Source organism: Spodoptera frugiperda, chromosome 7 (assembly GCF_023101765.2).
Source record: "Spodoptera frugiperda isolate SF20-4 chromosome 7, AGI-APGP_CSIRO_Sfru_2.0, whole genome shotgun sequence".
NCBI lineage: Eukaryota > Metazoa > Arthropoda > Insecta > Lepidoptera > Noctuidae > Spodoptera > Spodoptera frugiperda.
The window spans coordinates 10,015,823-10,035,010 of record NC_064218.1 but is presented as its reverse complement, the minus strand read 5'-3'; the positions used below and the strand labels follow the sequence as shown (position 1 = coordinate 10,035,010).

The following is a 19,188-nucleotide window of genomic DNA, read 5'->3' as shown; positions in this document are numbered from 1 at the left end:
CATTTTTTTGTAAAAACCTTCCAAAATATTATGCTATACGTGAGGATTTGGAGGATCAAGAAAAATAATATGTTCAGCTCCTCAAATTTCAAACATCCCAAAAACTACTTACACGTTTCAAAGAACTGCTACGCGAAATATTAATTTTGAATTTCCAAGAACTTCCACAGGCAGCCTATGCTAAACCTTCACAGTCTCCATTTATAATCTGTGGTGGTTTCGCGCCCCCCGCCACCCACCGCGGCCGTCGTAATGAATGAATCATTCCGATTCAATTGATCAACGTACTCGATTCGTAAACACAAATAGAACCGATTACCGTACCGATTAATTACGAAGACACGTTAAGATTTTAAATCGTTAAATTGTGTTAATCGGGATAATTTGTGGATAGATCGGTCTGTGCGAAAATAACTCGTCAAATAACAAGCTGATTGATCGATGCATTGCATTGATTTATTTATGAAAGTTCCCATTACTTTCAGCTGTAGTTTCCCGCGCGATTTAAAAGTCGAATGTTATGAATGAATTATGGTCCATTGCCACAACTTCGAAGGGGGAAGTTTATTATTCTTTAATATTGGTGCATTCCATTTTATATGCAGACTTCATGCGAGTAAGGTAAGCATGATTTATTTATTCGGTTTTGTGAAATCAATATAGGAATAGCTTTCGTGGTAGTAACGTTGGAAAGTTATAGGTAGTTTTAGTATTATTCCTTGCCTTAAAGTAAGGGGGAGTGTAAGTACCTAAGGACCATGTGCCATCTTTGTATACGTTTGTATTACAATATGTATGTACTACTGGTAATTTAGATTTAGCTGCGTTCTTTGTTAAAGCTGTAGCTTAGAAATTTAAATTAAAATTGATTTGTATTATCTTGGCTTGTTTTGAAACCTTTAAAGGCCTTACTTTAGCTAAGTAAGATAAAGCCGCGTCTGCGCAGTCTACGAACTTAAAAAAACACCTTGCAAGTAAATTATTTTTAGAGGAGAATGGGCTAAAAAAATTAAATGGAACAATAATTAATTTGCTTGTGAATACTTGATTAAAAAAGTTATTACTAAAGTAAATATTGACGTAAGATTGAAGTCACAAACCTGAAAATTGCGCGCAGTTTTTTTTAAGCCTACATAGTAAGTTATTTTAGATTTTGTTACTAGAATTCTCAGAAAAAGTACGGAGAAATGATCCCCGGTATTTGGTGCGCTTGCCCTTATCTCAATGGGAAACAGTGAAAGTGAATACATTTCGGGGAAACTGTGAGAGCCATGATCTCAATACTGACTGTGGGATTGGATTGAGACAGTTTGGGCTATTGATGGATGGGCAACATAACATAAAAAAATATATATGCAATGCTTAGTCGGTATGGAAAAGAAGATATTTTTTTACTACTCCTACAGTTATAGCTTTTGTCTGCTACCATGTTGTGTCTTTGGCATACATTGGGCATTATTGTGTCAGTTGCTACTGTATATCCTGGTGTTCTCTGGACACATCTCTACTGGAGTCCGGAGCTGCGAATGCCTAACGGGTTCACCTAGTAAACCCGTTAGGCTCCGGCTGGAAAAGTAGGAGTAGGGACGGGGTAGATTTGAGTCAGTAAGAGTCTCCTCTCGCCTTGCCAAAGGCGAGAAAGACTTGCAGTCGGTGGTTTGGGGATGTATAATGATGTTTGACTAAACAGTAAGATATCGCTGCAAGTGCTCTCATTAGAAATTGAAATATAAAAGGGAATCTCGTGTTTTACAAAATATGTCTACTTAGTTATATTTAAATAAACAGCTTCCGAAATATCACATGATATGTGGGGAAATTCAAACTTGTTATGGTAATGCAATAATTTAGAAGTCACCCGATATCTATACTGGATTTTTATGTCTTTATCACATATATATACATAGCACTACATAGTATAAAACAAAGTCGCTTTCTCTGTACCTATGTCCCTTCGTATGCTTAAATCTTTAAAACTACGCAACGGATTTTGATGCGGCTCTTTTTAATACATAGAGTGATTCAAGAGGAATTTCATATGTATAATAGATACATAATATATCACCATTGCATATATGCGATGGTGATATATTATGTATCTATTATATGCTGGGCCGGTCGCTAGTTTTCATATATTTCTAATCGTCATTTGGCTCATTCCTAAGTCTCAAATCATGTACCGATGTTAACAATAATCCTAAAAAAAATAGGTACTTCAGTAACTTTCATAACAAAAAAGTTAAATCACTTTCAATGCGATCAGCTGACTGTTTACACATAAATCGACATAATAGCATTATGTATAAACAGTAGGTATGTTGTATATATAGGTATGTAAGCGTGTCGGGATTTCCTCGCTGTCGTCCGTCCGAGACAAGATAGCAAGCGCTTTCAGCGGATGAAGCGCTTTTTATTACAGCTCTATTGTTTTTGTATGAAGATTTTAATGTGATTTATTTTGATTGTGTAGTGCGTGCGTAGATGTGTTAGTGCTTGTTAGATGTGGCGGTGTTTTTCAAAATTGGGTTCTTGTTTGGATTTTTAAAGTTAGATGTTTTTATAGGTTTTCAGACTTTAATAATTTTTGGGTAAGGAATTTTTTTTTTATTAATGTTTACAACTTAGTCATTCACATTTTTTGTCAAATGAACAGATGCAAACTATACAACTCCACTAAAATCGTAAAATACATAATAGACTTCAGCTTTTGTCACTCGACTCTCGATTTTCACAAAGAGTTTACAACAGGGTCTCTCACCGCTGTTACTAAGACAATACACTCGAAACCGAAGTTAGTTTCCTTCGAGCGCGGTTGAGTGAGTAATGTTTACAAAAAAAATGATAAACAAAAAGGTCAATGTACATGCGTTGCAAGTAAGCCGCTGCAGCGCTGCGCGGCGCGCTCAATCACAGCTGAGCCAGCAGGTCGGACACCTGACGTCGGCGGCCCGCCCCCCGCCCGCCCGCGCCCCCCTGCCATCAGCTGTTAATGTACCCCCGCGCCCCCACCGCGCCGCTCCAGCCTTTCCCCTTCGTTTGTGTAATGCGAGGAGCGTCGGCCATCAACGACACGCACAGACATTATATTTTTATGAGTATTGTTCTTATTTATTTCTTTACCTAGTTTCGTAGAATCCGAGTTTCCTATTGTGAAGACGCTGAATCTGGACTAAATTGTGTAGTAAAACAATTATGTTTTTCCTTAATATCACGAATAAAACACACACGCACATTATATTTCAGTCCTTAGTTCATTTTGCAACGTTTCAAATAATTTTCTATGCAATTAAGTATTAATAATTGTTAGCCACAGCAATTTCGAATAGTTATGGATTCTATTTGAGGCCACAGAGAACAACAAAAATGCCAACTTTTAATAATATATCGCACATTATGCCTGCCAAATGAATAATTTATCGCAGTGTGTCGATTCTGGGCTCGCATCCCCGGGGTGTGCGGGGTGCCCCCCGGTGCGGGGCGCGGCGGAGGGAGGGGCGTGCTAGCCGTCAGTCCGCGCCGAGCGGCCGAGCGAGCGCCATGTCCGCGTGTGCGCCGCGCGCCTGCTGCCGGCCGCGCGCCCCGCCGACGCTACTCGATATCACAGCGAAAATAGTCGCCGCCGCGATCCCGTTCCAACGCATCGAGGAGCGCTATGAACGCATCCCGGAGCCGGTGCAGCGCCGCGTCGTGTATTGGTCGTTCCCGCGGGATGAGCGGGACATCTGCATGTACTCGTCGCTGGCGCGAGCGCCGCCCGACGACCACCGCAACATTGCCTTCTGCCGAGGGCTGAAGCTGCTGGAGGCTGGCTGTGTGGAGAACGTGCTACAAGTCGGTGAGTGTCGACGACGCGCCTGCGCCTGTTTACTAATATGCGCCTCGCCCACCCGCGCCGTATAAATAAAAACCTCGACGTGTGCGATCGATAGCTGCTCCTCTCGGGAATTATTCATGCGTTGGCTCGTAAAAGTTTCAGGAGATTAGGGCCTGCTGGGGTCGGTGATGGTGACCCCACAGCTGCGGGTGCTCACAGAGGTCGGCCCGTGGCGCCGCTCACTATCCGTGTGACGCAACTAATAGGCTTATCTCACTGCGATATCGATAACCCGGTAGTTGCATTGACGTATAATCGATCCAAAATTAAACACTTCACGCTATTCCACCGTATCTACAGTGGGTACATCGTCCCGATAATGTCTCCCCGAGGCATTCCACCCGACCGATAGGAAATCAGAGCGCCCGTAATTAATTGGGACTCATTACTATGCATCGATTCCGTTCCGCATCTATAATCCATAAGCCACTTCAATAGCTTTATTTTCCAAGTCATACTATTGATATAAAATGGTGTCGCGCAATTAATCCAACTCCTAATTAAGATCCACTTTCGAAACTATGCAGATGCATCGTGAAATTCGGCTGAGATTTACATAACTGGAAGTCCCGTTACATAGGGAATTACTCAACCGGATCGGCGTGGTGTCCGCGGCATCGGTGTCGCGGCCCGCGAGCCGCGAGAGACGCGCTCCGGCTCCGATGGCATTAATCCATGCAGACGTCGTTTGTTACTGTCGCCGCTCTGAATAACGGACGCGAATAAACAATATTAATTGCCTGTTTTTATTTTTATAGGGTCAGGCTCGGTTTTATTGTGCTCGGTCGTGGGAGGACGGGCGTTACATATTCATTTGTGCTTATCTGCCATCAGAACGACGATTACTGGTCATTTCGGCCCATTTCGGGTCGCACTGCGGTCGCATACGCCACATTCGGTGGGGCCGCATCGTTCATAATGCTGTCACGTCTCAGGAGAACTTCAGACGCATTAATGTAATAAAAGATATGGAGCATAAACACGAATTCATAGTTGAATCATGTCCGCAGTACGATTTTAGGCACTGGCTTTCGTCCAACTTAGGGCGGTGGAAGAGCCGCCTCGGTGAGATAGCGTTTCCGATATGAATCGTGTACTTATGTTACAGATAAACGCGTTAGTGGTCGGTCTGCCTTTCGTGTCCGAAGTGATATAAGTTCCCACAACCGTATCATCTGAGTCACACAATCTACGATCAAGAGGAACCGCCCACTTGAAGTAAAAACAGGCTAAAATATGTTCTCAGAAATTAGTCGTGGCCAACAAAGGTTGAAGCCACGGAAGGATTATATTGTCTGCTATGTAAATTTGTAGGTCAGACGAGGACTGGGCAAAAGAAAAAGGAGTTCGGTTTGAATTCTTTTTGAAAGAAACTCGATTTCTATTAAGTCTGTTGCTCGTGCAAACTGCATTGGAACTTTTAATGGAGTATGAATAACTTATGGACGCTTTTAAATTTTAATGCATGCATATCGAGTTCCATCGGTGACAGCGTACAGACAGCACGAAATGTCATGAGAAGGAAAAAATATCTGGTTGGCACCATTCGAACGACTCACCAAACGAGAATAGCCAGATTCGTGAATATGAATAAAAGAACACTGCGCCCTCAAGGTACATGCAAATGATCGAAAATGAACCCCACGTTTTAAATGTATTGGAGTCGCATGTACATATTTAATTGTCATGCAAAAATAAACGAGCGCACCCGGCACAGCTCTGTAAATATTTTAATTCAATGTTAATAACTTCATATCAATTCAGTTCGAACTGAATCTCGGAGCACGGTGAACCGGTTCCCTCGTTGATCGAGAGCGCTTCCAGCCGACTCTGTAGGGGTGTGTTTGATGAAACCATTGATACCATTCTTTGTTTGAATTTCATTTCACATAAAACGGACTACGGCACGTTCCTAACACTGCAGTTCAATTATAATTGTTAATTCCAAGGAAAAGCCATTTTTCCGTACTATGTCGACAGCCATCGTAGATTATTCAATAGAATCGATTTTCATTGGCTAGCTTAATGGTCGCATTAAATTTTTAAGTACGACGTTCTTATTAAATATTATATTGCTTTCCTGTTGAATCATTGACTATACAAGACAGGTAGCTGCATTTTCGAGGCAGCGATGGAAAAATGTAATAACAAGTTAAATATTGGAACATTATAAACAATATGTGACTTGCAGTCGCACTCATAAAGATACATCTCCGCAACCGTACATTATATTTACCGAAACACCAGTCACATGCATCACAAACAAAATATATGAAAAACTGCAAACAAATATTTTCACAGTCAGTAAGCAATCACTCTTGTGCGTTCACTGACAAACGCGGAGCGTGCGTCATGCCAAAAAAATTACTTGTTCCATATTCAGGACCAAATGCAGATGAGGATATAATTAAAGCGATTTCAATCCACACACAGAATAACTAAATACTAAGTGGAGATGACGCGATAACTTCCGACCATATGTCGGTCTCACGGTGTTTCGTCACCAATTTAAGAGTTCATGGCAAGACTGCAGTTCTTAGAAGGTCTAAGTAACGCCGCCATCGTTCATAAGATGATCGTGTGATATCCATTCTTGAGCATAACAAGTTTCAAGCTTAACGTCTGCGGTTTTTGTCGGGTCCTTTCAGATATGTGGAGCCCCAGTTCTTGTAATATGACCAGTTTTGTGTATAACCTTTCTGTAAGCCTCTTACAATGTAGTTGCAGTTTTTTGTCGTTAAAAATTGAACCTTTTAAACACGATTGTAAAGAAAGTTGCATACCGTTACAGGAGTTGTGAACTGGTTCAGAATTTGCCAGCAAACATCGATTCTGATCGTTTCATTGTAAGAGCAAGCGGAAACAGGAAAATCCAGTGACACTCACATTGTATTAATAATAGTAATTTGTTGCATGTTATCGCTATTTTCGTTGTATGTAGTTAAAATTGAATTCCCACTGTTTCCAGTACTGAATAAGTAACACGCTTAATGTGTTTGTGAATGGAAAACCCGTGTTGCGTTTGATAAATTTCATCCACTAAGAATTTTAAACAAATAAATGTAAAGAATTTTATAATACTGTATAATGAACAACACCAACATCAAAATTGGACTGCTTTTGAATAATTGACCACCTCCAAAGCACTTAATCTTTAAGTAAACATTCATCGAAAACGCAAATCATTATCGAAAGACCCATCACAAGAGAATAAATCACCTCAATCATACAAAAAGCAAAAATTTCAGTAAACTTGGAGCAAAATCTGCAAATACTCCAAACACTGTTTGCACTCAACAATGGTTTTTACAAAACCATCAAAATGGAATATGTCATTGTAATTACTTCTTATCGTTGTTTAAATAACCATAATCGTGATGTGTGTAATTGTAAAACAATCTGTGTGCTATTATGTCTGGCAACAATCTCGTGGTTTCCTCCGCTCTCGTAATTGCTTCGGAATGAGAATATATTTTTGGTGACACACTGTTGCATAATTGTGTTGACTGCAAGCATTAGCTAGCTTCCCTTTTATAAATAGTTGAAAGAGTTCTAATTCTTGACGAATATTTCTTATGTCTGGTCTAAATGAATGGTGGAAAGAAAAATGGCCTTTCTGAAATAAGGATAAAGAATCCTATTCTACATCTACATTCTCACTGTTCAGTGTTCCACGTAAAAGCCGAGCTGTGTTACTCCAAGACACAAGAGCTCTATTGATATTTGGCTAGCTTCAGTCCCCCTTCACATTATTTGCAATACAACAATGAGTCACTCAGCTAAACCATATCCGTTAATATTTTAACAACTAAAGCATCTATTCACTCGCACACCATCACATCCGTAAAAAACTACTAACCATATGTCAATACAATCGCGATTCATAGCAACAAAGAAATTACTGAGCAAACTGACAAACAGACAAACTGAATGCTCCTCTGTCCAATAACAGTGTTTCATAGTATCCACACAAGAACGGTTCTGTCGCACGACCTCGCACCCAAAACTAAAATAACCAGCCCTCTCATATGCAGCACCCCACCCCCGCTAACACCTATTTCAATAAGTAATGGGAAAGACGAGGTAGATCTCAAAATACTGGTCGCGCTCACAAAGACCTACTTGTGAGTACCAAAAGCACCTCCGCATTTTAGAATCCAATTGCAAGTTTACGCATGCAATTCGGCAGGACCTTAGCGTTCAGGGAATAGAGGATGTTTTGCAATGAATAGAGCCGTTATTGGTGTCGGCGTACAGTGAATCTTTGAAGGCAAACAGGCTTGTGAAGAGTATTGAATGCTTGATTTGATGGTGTAAAGATAAACTTACGTGTACCTGAGAAATTTGGTAGTGAACTGTTGGGAATTTGCGTTGAATACGGTACGGTATAAAATTTCCTTTAAGCTGGTACAACAATGTGTTTGTAAATAAGATATGGTGTTATTGGTTATCAGTTTATTTGCTAGGTTATTACCATTTGTGTAATGGCTTTGTGTTATAGCAACGTTCACGCCAATACTGGTTGGGGACTGGTTGAGATTGTTCTATCGATATCCGCATATGTAGATGTAATCAATTAGATGTTAACGAGTAATGGATGTATGACGCTGTTGGTAATGATGGGGTACTCAACGAGCATTTACGAGTTAACTACAATGGTCCGGTTCATGTTGATTCGCTGTACATTGTAAATACCAATCCATTTGATATAGTGCTTATTGATTTTGCAATTCAAGGATATAAACATTTTCAACTGAATTATTTTGTCATGTTGTACTTTCCTAGCGTTATTTTACTTAAAGAAGATTTGAAATTCTGCCTATTAGATACAAATAATGATATAAAAGGAGAATCAATCTTTCAATTAGATTAACTAATCCAAAACAGTATTGAAATGGATGATAGAATTCAAGCATACTCAATTCCTAATCCTATTCCAAGGTTTCTCTAGATCCATACTAATGCAGCACCAATTACATGACTAAACGAAATAATGATTCAATTCATCGTGGGAATAACAACCTTAGTACGTAGTGTATAGAGTTAATTGATACAAAGTTCAAGGTTAAATATTGTCAATTGCAAATCTTTTTGGACGTCACTGTCTATAGAAGTGAATTGCCTATTTGTGTTTGTTGCTATATTTCCTAAACTAGCTGATGCCTGTGGCTTTGCTCGCGTGGATTACAGAATTTGTAACACATAGACCCTAGCCTAAGTATCTACATCTATACTACATCAGCTACCTGCCAATAAAAGTCCCATCAAAATCCAGCCTTTTCAGAGATTAGCCAGAACAATCTGACAAAAATTTGTAAAAAATATTATTTTGATGTATGTATCGCATATAATAAAAAGCAGTTATTTCAATATTACAAACAGACAGTCCAATTTTATTCATTAGTGTAGAATGTAGATGATCAATATTGTTGTCTATCAGTATGTTGATAGCTTCTAATACTTTTGTTGCTTCCTTCTTTGCCCACTTCCTATTTTTTATTTTTTGCATATTTACTGTAGTTGGGATGTAACTGATCAAATGTTAGCATTTATCTTCTCTACCATTGTTAAGGAATTTGTTTGCATGTGCAATATTATTGTGCTGTTTTTGAGTTCATATTATGTTTTCAAGGTTTGCGATACATTGGTGACTTACCCAATAACGTAATATTTCCAGAAAACCAATAAAGCTATTCAAGTCTCATAAACACCTAAAATTGATATTTAAGAATTCGCTGCTTAAACATCGAAACAAGTTTTCGTGCGAGCATGTTTTGAAATTTATTTAGGCCGTATTTTGATGCTAGCAGCAGTAGCATTTACATTGATTTTAAAACAGTGGATCTATAAAAACGGAATGCGTTCAATAATCGTAAAACAGCTAATATAAAGTGATGGGTAATTATCGACCTAGTTTTAGCAACATCGTCAGTCGACTCGATTTCGACAGCCAAACGAATTCTGATGAGTTTACCAAAGTACTAGTTGTAGTGTGTCGTGAGTTCGTGACAAATAGTGACTCACGGAATTATTGTGTGCTGTATATTTTATATTAATGTAATAAACAGTTGTATCATTTAAATACAATGATTTTATATGAGCTCATTGTTCGCGATCAAGATTACCGTTTCCTTCTGGTTTCTGTTTCACGTCATTTCTAACTGCAGTAAACTTATTTATTGGTTCGTTTTAAATGAATGATGCATCATTGGGTTTATATGCTCCCTGTTTACAAATAACATAATCAAAAACACTTCATCGAACATTATAGTTGCCATTAAAATAATAACGTCATTTCTCGAATCAACTTTGTATTGGTCATTGTCAAAATATGTGATTTAGTTTTCCTTCTGCACTTCGATCGATGGGAATTCCGTAGCTTCCGTAGCTACATATTAGCAAAAATTGTAAATAAATCGTTTAATTCTCTGAATGTGCCATGTTAATCGCAAAGCAACAATGAGCATTTTATTATTTTGTAAATAATACCGGTACATGACGCTACTGAGAAGACAGACAAAGAAAATGTTGCAACACATAATTATGTTCTTAAGAAATCATATGTTTGTTTAGCTGTTACGAAATTAAACTTTTCTTGTGTTGGAAGGAAATTTGCAATTATTGTTATAAATGTGGCGTGTAAAGCATGGGACGTGAAGGCCTTCTGGATCATGTTAAACATTTAACAATTACCTTATCGTTTCATGTTCGTTTCGACTGGAAAAAGTCAAGACGAAAACTCACTACTATAAATATTTAATTCAATTTAGCTATTTGGAGCCTACGAAAACAGAAAACAGAATAACTAACATCTAGACAATGCCAATTTCCATCTGCATCGAACATTGCAAATTAGCCACTGCAGAGCAAGTTGAAAATAGTTCATCCCGAAAATAGAAGCAACGATTACATTAATAATTACTTTTATCACCACGGCTGGGTCAAACACAGCCGGGTCAGGCTTCAATTACCGCCACAAAAGGGGCGAAAGGTGGGAGGTCGCGCAATTAGCTTCAATCAGACGCCAGGAAGACAGAATTAAGTTATTAGGAGCTTTGGCACTGACCCCGGCAATTGTATGTTTGTGTTGTTTCATATTTTACATTGTAAGTCCTTTAATTATCTTTTCTATCTAATATCTTATGTGTTACGACAATACTTGCGTTTTTATACAGTTCTTGTGACCAACGAGAAAAAGATTCTAATTAACAAAAAAAAACACGATTTACTCTACGCACGCTGCTCACGATGAAGAGTTCCTCAGTGACTCGAAACTAGTAGAGCTTTTCTCCATTAATATACGTGACGCCCACGATAGTTATTATAAAAATATTCTAATAAAAATTTTCAATACAAAAATAATTTCACAGTAATTGACATTTCTCAACCAATTCGCCATTCATCAATAAAGTATTGAACCTACAAAATTACTCCATGCGCCTACGACGGCTCACTCTATCAAACTTCGAAACAGCTTTTATATCCTCGATTTTTTACACAGAATCAGGTTTTTATATTTCTATGGCATCACAATAGGGGCCAATATCCATCAAGTGGAGACTGAAGTTTTGTAATGTAGATGTGTATCATTTGTTAATGTCAATTATAATGATACAAGCTTGTTTGAAGGATGGTATAGCTACATGTATATGTATACCGGTGGACGAAAGACTTGTGACAACCACATTGTCGTCCGATCAATGTGATCGTGTTCGTTTTTTCTGTCTCAATTTAGTTTGGTACGGTAGATTTTCCTCTTGTGCTTTAAGTTTGGTCTGTTGATGGTGTAAATGTTTCCTTGTGTTGATTATCTTTTGAATTTTTATGTTTTTGTCTTAGAGCTTGTTTCATTGCTATAATAGAGAAATTGCATTCGTATTTTATATGTTCACTCGTACTTACGTTCTCATGAAATGATAGCCATCTGTCTCTTCATCAATATGTCATCCAAATACCTTTATTTTGACGAAATGTTGGTTAAGTCTTGATTTCATCGATTACTCCTATCACATCTATCAAGTCACAGTCCTATCGGTATTTCACCAGCACTCCAAAACTAAGTTTGATCAACTCAAACACAGAAAATATAGATTCCCCTATCAATTTCCCTTCCCTAATCTCTATCACTCGAAAGTTAAAGAAAACTATCTACTTCATAGTCTTCACACAGTCCAAAAACCCATAATAAGGTCGGTATACTTGAAAAAGTAACGTATTTATCTAATTTCGCAACTGCGGCCACTATCGAGTGATAGGCTGGCATGGTTGACCCAATATTCAATCAACGATAAGGCAACTAAGTATGTCAAAACATTTTGACAAGCCACACTATTAGTGTGAACTATTTTACTAGTATTGTATGGGCAAAATGCTGGTCTATTGCAATTGGATTGGTTGAAAGGAACATGTACTTCACCATTTTTAATTAAAGTTACATAAGTGTGCGTTGTAATGTTTGTATTGATTTCCTTTCCAATATAATTATATGAAGTGAAAACTAATCAATATGTATGATGTTGACTTATTTTATTTATTTATTATTATTATTTTCAGCCATGGTCGTCCCACTGCAGGGTAAAGGCCTCCCTACCCTTCTTCCACTCGTCTCTTCGTAGAGTTTTCTGTGGTCAATCCTTTTTTAAATATAGGCATTCAGTTCTGTTGACTCTTTTACTTACTGGTATTTTTTCCGTAACTTTATTACCACTTTAAGTTATGCCTAAGTCGCGCTTTTCGACCTCTTATTTGACTTCTATTATCTGATATTTACTGTTAGTAATTCCTAATGTCTGTACCTGACTTAGATACTATTTCAGTAAAATCATCAAAACCAAACAATACTTCGTCCAATCTAAGACCAACACAGCAATCGTTTCAACAACGAAGACAAAGTAAAAATAATCCAAATTAAATCAAAGCTGCACCTTAATAAGACCCAAAATCCTTCACCCATGGAAGCCGGAACTTGACAATCAAATAATTTGTACTTACATGAGGAACCTTCAATGAAACAATAAACAATTATAGCAACATCACACTTTAGTATAGTTTTATCATTCTGGGGTCACTGGTACCATTAAACACAAAGGTATGTTCTCATTGGTACACCATTGTGTGGTGTGAGGTCGGAAAATGTGAAGCGTGATTGAGGTACTGAACACATTTTTGGTTGGCTCATTCTTTAGTTTTCTGTGAGCTCTATGACTGTTTATGTAATGTGTTTCTTAATAGATACGAAATGCTATAAGTTTGGTACTCTACTACTGCATTTTAAGTTATATTATCATCTTGTAAAAGTTCTACAAGTCTTATTGGAACTACAATTAAAAAATCTGATGGTATAGCTAAAAGAATCATAGTACCGTGAAGTGAGGTGAATAAAATTCAAAGGGTGAATAGATACAGGAACGGGGTGAATAAATATTGGGAAAATGTCCTAACATCCTGTATCTATTCACCCCTCGATTTCTATTCACCCTTCTTTACAGTTATCTTCTGGAAAACTATATTTAACTACTTTTAAATAATTCAAGACACAAGAAGACCTAAAACATTCCTTAAAATAACCCTTTCTAGGTACAGTATACGTTCACCTTTAACGTAAACTTGTGTTCGAAATGGACAGGAAACGTGTAGTCAAGAACAGCAGTTAATTCTACTCTACATTGTGTGATAGTACCCACTACATACCCTGCGATTACTTATTCAACGAAGTTTTTATCTCACCTTAATTATCATTTGTAAAAAACTGGGGGAAAAAGCTCCCAAATTCAGAAATAACAATGTAAAATGAACATTCAGAAATTGGTCTTTGTTCTTCTGTTTGAGTTTTTGCGGTTACTTTTAGCTATTATAAAATGGTTGTTACTCGTGCTACATTATGTCGGTTTGGAAAGAAATATATTTGTAATGTCTGAAGCTGTATGAGTTATACTCCTAAAACGATCTCAAGGAACTCAGTGTCACTTCTAATTATTACTATGTAGGATATTGAGTAAGAAATAGCAAACTAGGTTTGATGAACCTTTTAAATCAGCACACAGTCTTAACCAAGGTGTCGATATAAATTATTTTTTTCTCTACAAAACCATTATTTGTATCAACCATTTCCAAAAAATCCCAAAACAAGGAAAGATCAATTTAGTAAATTCGACATAAAACCAATCGAAACTATAAATATGCCCGAGGCGACGGGGGCTAATCGTACCAAAGCTCACGTACCGACCAATCATGTGTAATTTGGTACCACTTTGTACCAATAATAAAACAAATTACTATTGTAACGGCCCTTCGAACCTATAGTAAACCACTCAGGTTATTATGGCTAAAATAATAATATTTTTCATGGTTTTTTTTATATTAACTGCGCTTCAAAGTTTCGTTGATACATGTTGGGGGTCATTAAATACAAATGCGGGACCCCAAAATCCCAAATAGTCATCAATTGATGTCTTTATTTTCAAACTTCTCGTGTTTAAATCTGACTGATGCTGTCACTATGTTTTAATTTTAAGATGTAACAGAATCTTCTTAGTTTAACTGAACTTTCATCACACTTATTTTTGATGGTCGATTCAACGAAGATGAATCTTCGAGAACGAGAAAATCTTTTGCCTGTCGGTCATAATCAATTTATGAACAATTCCTCCCAACTCCATTATTTCTAATCCTGAACATATTGCTTTCTGACACAAACGCAGACCATAAATGTAACAAATGTTCACATAACTCGCAAACCAACAGACGGCGTCGATTAAAATTTATTATACAACTTTGGCAATACCGCCATCAGCTTAATATGCAAAAACAGAAAAAGTTCGGTAAATCAATCAAGCGCAACATCGCCGTCGGTCGTAACAGATCGGTTTAGTGTTGCCATAAACAACAAAGTATGAATGTACTAATTTAACAATAACCCTATAACGCGGCCGCTGGGGGTGGGAGGACCAAATTGCCTGCGGGGGTACGCTCGACCGACTCAACTTGGTCCTGTGTGCTTTAAAACTTGATGCCCCCCAAGTGGGAGGGTTATAACTCTTTACAATCCAACTGATTTTTAATAGATGCCACGTTTTAGTGTATTCTCTACTGTTATCGTTTTTGTTTCGTATCCCTTTCTGTTTGTTTTTGAATATTACTTTTTATGTGTTATGGTAAAAGTCTGGTGTTATGCAGCATTAAAATTTTATGCGACTATAGATTCGATCTCCAAAATTACTTGCCTGCGCATAAAAGGAATAACTATAAATTTGAACAGAGTAACATCATTATTTCTACGTATAGAGTCAGAGAGCAACCAACAACTTTGCTGCGGGCCTCTCAGGTAAATGTGGATGAGTAATGGTGCTCATGACACATCCGTGCACAAAGAAATAACAGGTATCCGTATAGAGCATATATTATCGTGACCAAGGGGAAGAATCACAAAGGAGGGCCATAAATAATTAATAAGGTGAAAGTCCCCGGCTGCCTATTCGCATTAATAATCTCCTTCTAATAATGATAGGTACAGAATCCTATTTCGCAAAATTGGCTCCCTGCCCGCGCCGAGAACACCTAGAACGAGAACTTTACATAATTTACTTTTGGCAAAAAACCTACAAAATTATTCATTCTCCGTTCGAAAACCAATATCGGGTCCGCCATGTTGGCTGAATTCGAAATAGGCTTCACTAAATTTGTGTTGTGAAAAAAAGCAGCGAGATTTGGCAGTTGGCAAGGTACCTGGCACGGCGGCCGGTCGTCGGCACTTGGCAGCGCCCTTAATGCGCCTGCCAATGTGCACTGGCCGGCCCAGAGATTTGGCAAGCTTACATATTTCGACACCTTGTAGGAAAGGATTTAACATTGTTTCCTTTGGCATGGAGTAGGCATCATCAAAGCGAAGCGTCAGCCGCAGACTCACAAAGCCCGTTCCTCATGCACAAATACTTTTGCGGTGTAATTTGGTTGTTCGCAAAGCGCGGCGGTAAATCATTGTTGCGAATCAAACAGGGTTCAAGGTTTTACTCGAATTCCTTACAAACTTCAATTAGAATATTGACGAACACGCCAACGTGGATTCTAATACAAGTATAAGTGGCACAGTGTGACGCTACGCCGGGGTCGTTAGGACCACAAGCAGGAGCAGGTTAATAACTCCAGGCGCCGCACAAAACGATCTCCACTACAACCAATTAAAATAGAATTAGTGAAAACACAAAAAAGTTAAGAATTTCAACTCTAATTAACTGAAACTTAACAAAAAAATATCATATAAAAACCACTCACGTGTCATTAGACCCCTACGTCCCCCTGGTGTTGAATTACGCGGACAATCTCCCCTTTTCCTACTCTAGTGCCCTTATTATAAGGTCGAAGTTTAAGTGACGTGTTCTTAAAAATAAATACGCTCTTACCCCCTCGGAGAGCGGTCCTTTTTTTCTACTTAGAATTTTTTCGTCGTTTCGTACCTGTGGGCTGAACAAAAAGCGTGGCTGCTTGCCGGGTGATGCCAGATGCTTGCACTTGTATCAACACATGCATGCATGTCCCATTGTGCAAACGTACAGAAATGGGTTGAGAGGCAACATTCTGTATAATAAGTTTCATATTACCGAGACTTTCTATTGAAATGTCAGTATTTTTATAAATAATGCTTACAAATGTTTGAAATTTTGGCGACTGCACGCCTATAAATTCTGGTAAGAATGTACAAATTGTGAGAAACGATTTTGTTTCGGCGCGCCATGCGAGAGCCAGTACACAAATACGTTTGGTTACTTTATGTATTTGATCAAAGATTACTATTTATGTAGAAGCAGTCTTCCTTGAAAACAGTCTTTACATCTTTACACAATCCAATTGTTTTGTAGTTTCAACTTTATTACGCATTTAAAAACTGTTATTTTTCTTCATCTTCTTCCTTAAAACTTTCGAGCAAGCTAACAACTCCGAAGAACTGTAAAACGTGCGTAAAATCCTCAACATTTTTTTTATTATTCTTTCCTCAATAACTTTGAGATTAATCAAAAATTGTTCCTTCAAAGGAGTGCTCCAACCGCAAGCTGAATCTGACATTCTGACCACAATACAGCCTCGCAAACTTACGTAGACACGATTGCAAACAAAACTGGTACTTATACAAAGGGTATAAAGTTCACATGGCGTGCATTTATAAGTTGGTACTCTCAACCCGTTGAGCGAGTTCGGGCTATTGTTTTGAACGTATTTTTTACTCGGTTTTACTTCCCAGCCCACCCGGATGCCTGCAATCAATAGATTAGATTTGATCTTAGATTATCGCAGCGCAGGATGGACAGTGAACCACCTTTTAATAGCAGCCTTGCATGCGTGTTACATGGAAATGGTTTTAGAGTTGATATAAAACTTGGATTGAGGTGTTATACTAACGTTTCGGAAGATAATTCTTCAGTTTGGTGAAAGGTAAGTTTATCATACGAAAGCATTCATTATCTGGTTACGATATACTTCTTTAGATGTGTATCTGATATAATCTGGTCCTACGAGTCGAAGATTTGGTCCTTATTTCTTAAGTGCTTAAAACTAATTTACTTAAGACTTCTGATTACAATCTGTAGTTTTACCAGTGTCCTCAGTTCTGTTATACGAAAGAGGTGATGTAAAGCATAAGAATCTTTAAAAAACACTTTACTAAAATAGAAGCAAGACATTTCTCAAACGGTTCCAATCAAAATATTTGCCAAAATTCATCAACAAAAGCTACTTAAAAGACCAAAATAATATTTATTTGTACTAAAATCACAAGTAACCGCCCATTTCGCGAATATTACGAGTTCTTGTTAAACATTGGGACCTTACAAATAAAACTAAAGTAAATAAAGCCACAGGTAATGTTATAAACGTGGTTTCTGGTCCTTACAAGATATACTATGAGGACCGAATGGTCCGGACAGTCCATGACATTCAGAAAAGGTGAAATCTACATCTTATATCATTAACATGTAGGTAAATTTTCGATTAATTAAATTTACACATGATAATTGAGTTTTTTATTATATGTACATACTTATTATGTCTCTCAAAAATCAAGTCCTTTACGAATTTTTGGTTATAAAAAGTAAAGCTATACTATTGCTAAGCAAATATGGTGTTCTCATGCAAAGAAGTTTGTCACATTTAAGTAATCAATAATTAAAATGAATCCATTATTAGATCATTTATACAAGAAACCAGCAGATGAAGCTACTATATAAATAGTCCATCATCATTAATCGATTTTCAGCTCTATCCCAAATCAATAAGATTGAAAATCTATTTACATAAATTGGGATACTTTGACGAGCTGCTGTCTGAATCTTTTGGTACCGTTTTGTTACACACATTCGGCCTTTGACCCTCACCCATTTATCAAGTGAACCTATAATTAAGTACCAATTAAAACCATTGATTAATTGGCTTTAATAACTAGATTAATTAGTATCATGAGAAAAATGCTGAAGAGAAGAATGTAATGATTAAATGTACATTTTTCATTTTGTATTCGCGCGAATATTTCATTATTCTACTATCTAGATCATTTTAAATATCTTTGTACCTAAATACAGCCATATTTTGCGGTTTTAATTGGTTAAAAAACTGCATTGGACTATACAATTAGAATAACAAAATAAAATGAAACCTTCCATTTAACTATCAAAAACGTACAACAAAGATGCGCACACGCATGTCCTACAATTCTCCAACCGGATATAAGTAAAACATCATATAATGTATTACAATCACTAGTTCAAATTACTATTAAAACAAAATTATATGCAAAATTGACATTTTAATAAAGTGCAGAGTTGGACATTCCGAAATCGTGCTCACATTTGCAATTTTGATGTAGTAGGTAGGTACTTGGTTTGGTTTAGGCCATTAGCAGTACATTAACCCCCTTTTTTGAGTCATTGTTACAAGAATCGTGTAATTGATTTTAACAGTTTAAACTCTGAACAACGTTTTAAATCGCGAAAATTATGCACTTTTTTACAACGACTTAAAAAAAGGAGGTTATTAGTTTAACCTGTATGTATGTATGTTTGTGTGCGATTATCTCGCGTTTGGCTGAACCGATTTTTAGCATAATATGTTTAGTGTATAAAATGTGCTTAGAAGTGATGTCACGCGATATTTCAAATTGATAAATCTTCGAAAGTATTTGTTTCCTTAAGAAAATAAAACATACATGTTTAATATTCTAAAATAATCTACAATACGGACATTAAAATAAAAATTAGTCATCTAGCTTAATAAGGATAACCATACGTTAATATAAACGGAAATATAAAGTGAATATTTCTTGTAAATTA

At 37.3% G+C, this 19,188-nt stretch overlaps 1 protein-coding gene across 1 annotated transcript in view; it reads left to right on the top strand.

The window, feature by feature from the left end:
• The first annotated feature begins 3,480 nt into the window (after positions 1–3,480).
• Positions 3,481–19,188, top strand: part of LOC118266529 (zinc finger SWIM domain-containing protein 4) — a 57,005-nt gene continuing 41,297 nt past the window's right edge. Inside the window, exon 1 of the mRNA XM_050695216.1 lies at positions 3,481–3,835. Within this exon, the coding sequence (XP_050551173.1) occupies positions 3,538–3,835 (298 nt within the window). The 5' untranslated portion in view covers positions 3,481–3,537. The remainder of the gene's footprint in view (positions 3,836–19,188) is intronic.